Genomic DNA, 3,643 nt, shown 5'->3' with positions numbered 1-3,643 from the left:
AACAAAACAAAACAAAACAAAACAAAACAAAACAAAACAAAACAAAAAAAGTAGATGGGGCACCTGGGTGGCTCAGTCGGTTGAGCGTCGGTCTTCGGCTCAGGTCATGATCTCGTGGTCATGAGTTCAAGCCCCGTGTCGGGCTCTGTGCCGGCAGCTCAGAGCCTGGAGCCTGCTTGGGATTCTGTGTCTCCCTCTCTCTGCCCCTCCCCCACTCATGCTCTGTCTTTCTGTCTCAAAAGTAAATCTAAACGTAAAAAATTTTTAAAAAGTAGAGAAAACTTACCAACAATATCAAGCTGAGTTTCTTCATCTTCTTCTCTTTTTCTCTTCTTCTCTTTGCTCTTTTTCTTCTTACTGCAGGAGATAATTCATATAGCTGAGTTTAGAAATATGAATTTGATGTTAAGTATCACAAAATGGAATCTTAGAGGAATCTTTTAAGCTGACCATAGATTTATGAGTTATTGATTTACAGTTATCTACACTGATATACCCTCTTACTTCTAATCCTGAGAACTCACTTCTGATCCTGTATGTATTGTGTTATAGTTAAGAGAACAGACTCTGGAGCCAGACTGCCTTTTCAATCCTGATACTGTCATTTCTGATCTCTCTGACTTTTGGAAAACTACTTAATCTCTTGTCAGTTTCTCACCTATAAAATGAGGATAATAATTTAACTGCTCTTAAGGTTACTGTGAGGACTGAGAGTTAACTCATACCTTCATATATTGCTGGTAAAAATGTAAAATGGTATAACCACTTTAGGAAACAGTTTGGGGTTCTTCAAAAAGTTAAATACAGAGTTACCATATGACCTAACAATTTACTCCTAGGTATATACCTAAGAGAAATGAAAACACATGTCGACACGAAAATTTTATAACAATATTCATAGCAGCATTATTCATAATGCCAAAAAGTGGAAACAACCCAATGTCCATCAACTAATGAACAGATAAACAAAATGTGTTGTATCTATACAGTGGAATATTATTCAGCCATAAAAATAAGAGTAGTGATACATGCTACAGTGTGGATGAAATCAGATACAAACGGCCGCATACTGTAGGACTCTATTTATATGAGATATTCTGAACAAACTGATATGGACTGAAAGCGGATTAGGGGAAGAGTGAAATGGAGAGTGATGGCTAATGATTATGGGGTTTCCTTCTAAGATGATGAAAATGTTCTGCGACTTGATAGTGGTGAACTTTGTGAACACACTGACGACCACAAAACCGTACTTTAAAAGGTGAATTTTATGGTATATCTATTATATCTCAGTAATAAGAAAGAAAAAAATCCAGGGGTGGTTAAAAAAAAGTTATAAGCAAAGTGCTTAGAATAGTTCTTGGCACAGAGTAAGTGCTGTATGTGTGTTAATTAAGATAGAGTTGTGATAACTATAAGATACACTTGTTTGTATTTTCACCATAACATAAACTTTCAGAAGTTAACTCCCATCTCTCCTGTAAAATCAGAGAGTACAAGTTTCCGATTTATTCCGGATAAATTCTTTGTGATTCCAGACTCAGAGGCAGAGTTCCCAACGGCAGAGGTTTCAGCTTGCTCCTTGACACTTTCATCTTACCTAAAAGTACCAAACACTGTCCCTGAGACAGGATGAAGTGCTTTACGCTTGTATGAATAATCAATCCTGAGCAAACCGGCCAGGTAAAAAAAGAGGTGGAGATTGGAATGGGCAGATACCTTTTCCTAAAAAATCTACTAATTACAAATCACTACAACCTTTGCTTGCATTTGGCTCCAGTTACTGTACGTGGTATCTAATCCTAAGAATTCTTTTATAGTACCACTAATATTTCCTAATAAATGAGTAAATGGAAGTTCAAGAATGTTAACGAACTTGCCACAAATCGCAAAACTGGTGCCAGTCACCAGTGGCAGTCGCAACTGGTGGCAGTCGAGATGTGAGCCCATATCCCTCTCAAAACGCACATCTGCATATTGTATTAAATAAATTAAGAATCTGGGCGCCTGGGTGGCTTGGTCGGTTGGGCGGCCCACTTCGGCTCAGGTCACGATCTCGCGTTCCGTGAGTTCGAGTCCCGCGTCGGGCTCTGGGCTGACCGCTCAGAGCCTGGAGCCTGTTTCGGATTCTGTGTCTCCCTCTCCCTCTGCCCCTCCCCTGTTCATGCTCTGTCTCTCTCTGTCTCAAAGATAAATAAACGTTAAAAAAAAAAATTAAGAAATCTTTTGGGGGAGGCGGGAGACAAGAGTGAAAATAATGGCTTTTAATAAAGGAATTCATTGTTATGGCCTACATCATAAGACTAAGACCCCATCATGCGGAGGTCTGGAGGGGAACCTTATCAAGGCACCCAAACTCGTGGCTCCTGGGTCTCGCTTTCCTGTCTCCTCCCTTTTGAAGGCGCGACAGTCATGTCGCGTCTCTGGGGCGGCGTCTGTCCAGGTGCCAGGAACGGAGTCGCAGCATCAATCCCTGTGGGACCAGGGGCCAGGCCCAGGGGCTGGGAGCATGAATAACAGATCTCTTAAGGCTTCCACAAGAGTCTCCGCGGGGGAGGGGAGGGCGGAGTACGCACAAACTCCCGCACAAACTTTGGTCTTACCTCTTAGCCTTGGTTCCCTTGAGCACGAGTTTGGTGGACTTCACATAGGAGTATTCGGCCATGGTTCAGGGGACACTGTATAAAGAGGTGACAGCGGGCTCAGGGCAAAATACCTTCACTGAAGTAGGCACGCACGCGGGAGTGCCAAAAATAGAAACAGAGGGTAGACTCCCTGGAAAGCGCAAGTTACCGCGGGAGTGAATCCCTTCTGAGTCCTCGGTGTTTTTCACCCGACCATTGAATTCTACTTCCTGTTTACTCTATGGGACTACGGCAACTGCAGAGGGCCGAAATACGTCAGGGTTCATTTGCTTGGGGCTTCTCGAAGTAAGAGCGCCAGGAGAGAGCGCCCTCTGGTGGGCCTAAAGGGTCTAATAGCTGTGGTTGGCACCTCAGCTCCTCTTGTGGTTTTCTCCTGCTAGGCCACCCGGGTGGGCGACAGTTTGATGGGCAAGAGGGTGAAATGACTCAATCAGTGCTCCTCCTTCTACTAGCTATGAACTGGGCCTGACTACCTAGCGCGGCAGAATGCATTTTTGGGCCTTGGACGACTTACAAGCCATTTCAATTCCATAAACTTTTCTTGTATTAACGAGGGAGACTTGAGTAATGTACAGGAAACAGCTAGGGAGTAAAATAAAAGATAATCACGTACATAAATTTGGGCCACAGATTTCACAAGCGCTGTAGGAATGTGGGTGGAGGTGGGGTGGGAGGTGGACGTTGAAAACTAACAGAATCAGAGAAGTCTTTCTGTGTAGGGTGGGTCTTGAGAGATGTTTTCACAGTGTCTGTCACTAGTTCTCTGGCCTGCTCCAATCTCTTCGACAGTTCTATAGTTCACCTCTCTGATTCCATTTTCTCCTGCTTCCAAACCATCTCCTATAATGCTACCCGAATGATCTTTCTAGAGAAAAAGCTGCTTATTCTCCTATCTGAAATCTATTTAAGGCAGCCTATTACCTTTGGGAGGGAAAATCCTGGAATCACTCAATAAACTATTGACAGTCTGGCCTCTTTTCCCACCACTTAACCTTTTG

The 3,643-nt window shown here is 43.2% G+C and overlaps 1 protein-coding gene across 1 annotated transcript in view; it reads right to left on the bottom strand.

Annotated features, from left to right (window-relative positions):
- FRG1 (FSHD region gene 1) overlaps window positions 1-2,886 on the bottom strand; it is a 21,877-nt gene extending 18,991 nt beyond the window's left edge. Inside the window, exons 1-3 of the mRNA XM_040490025.1 lie at window positions 2,794-2,886; window positions 2,604-2,678; window positions 287-357 (exon numbers count right to left, since the gene is read on the bottom strand). Of these exons, the coding sequence (XP_040345959.1) occupies window positions 287-357; window positions 2,604-2,665 (133 nt within the window). The 5' untranslated portion in view covers window positions 2,666-2,678; window positions 2,794-2,886. The remainder of the gene's footprint in view (window positions 1-286; window positions 358-2,603; window positions 2,679-2,793) is intronic.
- Between the last annotated feature and the right edge of the window lie 757 nt (window positions 2,887-3,643).

This window comes from Herpailurus yagouaroundi, unplaced genomic scaffold (assembly GCF_014898765.1).
Source record: "Herpailurus yagouaroundi ecotype Mexico unplaced genomic scaffold, PumYag 181, whole genome shotgun sequence".
NCBI lineage: Eukaryota > Metazoa > Chordata > Mammalia > Carnivora > Felidae > Herpailurus > Herpailurus yagouaroundi.
Note: the sequence above shows the minus strand (reverse complement) of the source record. Positions and strands in the feature narration are given on the sequence as shown.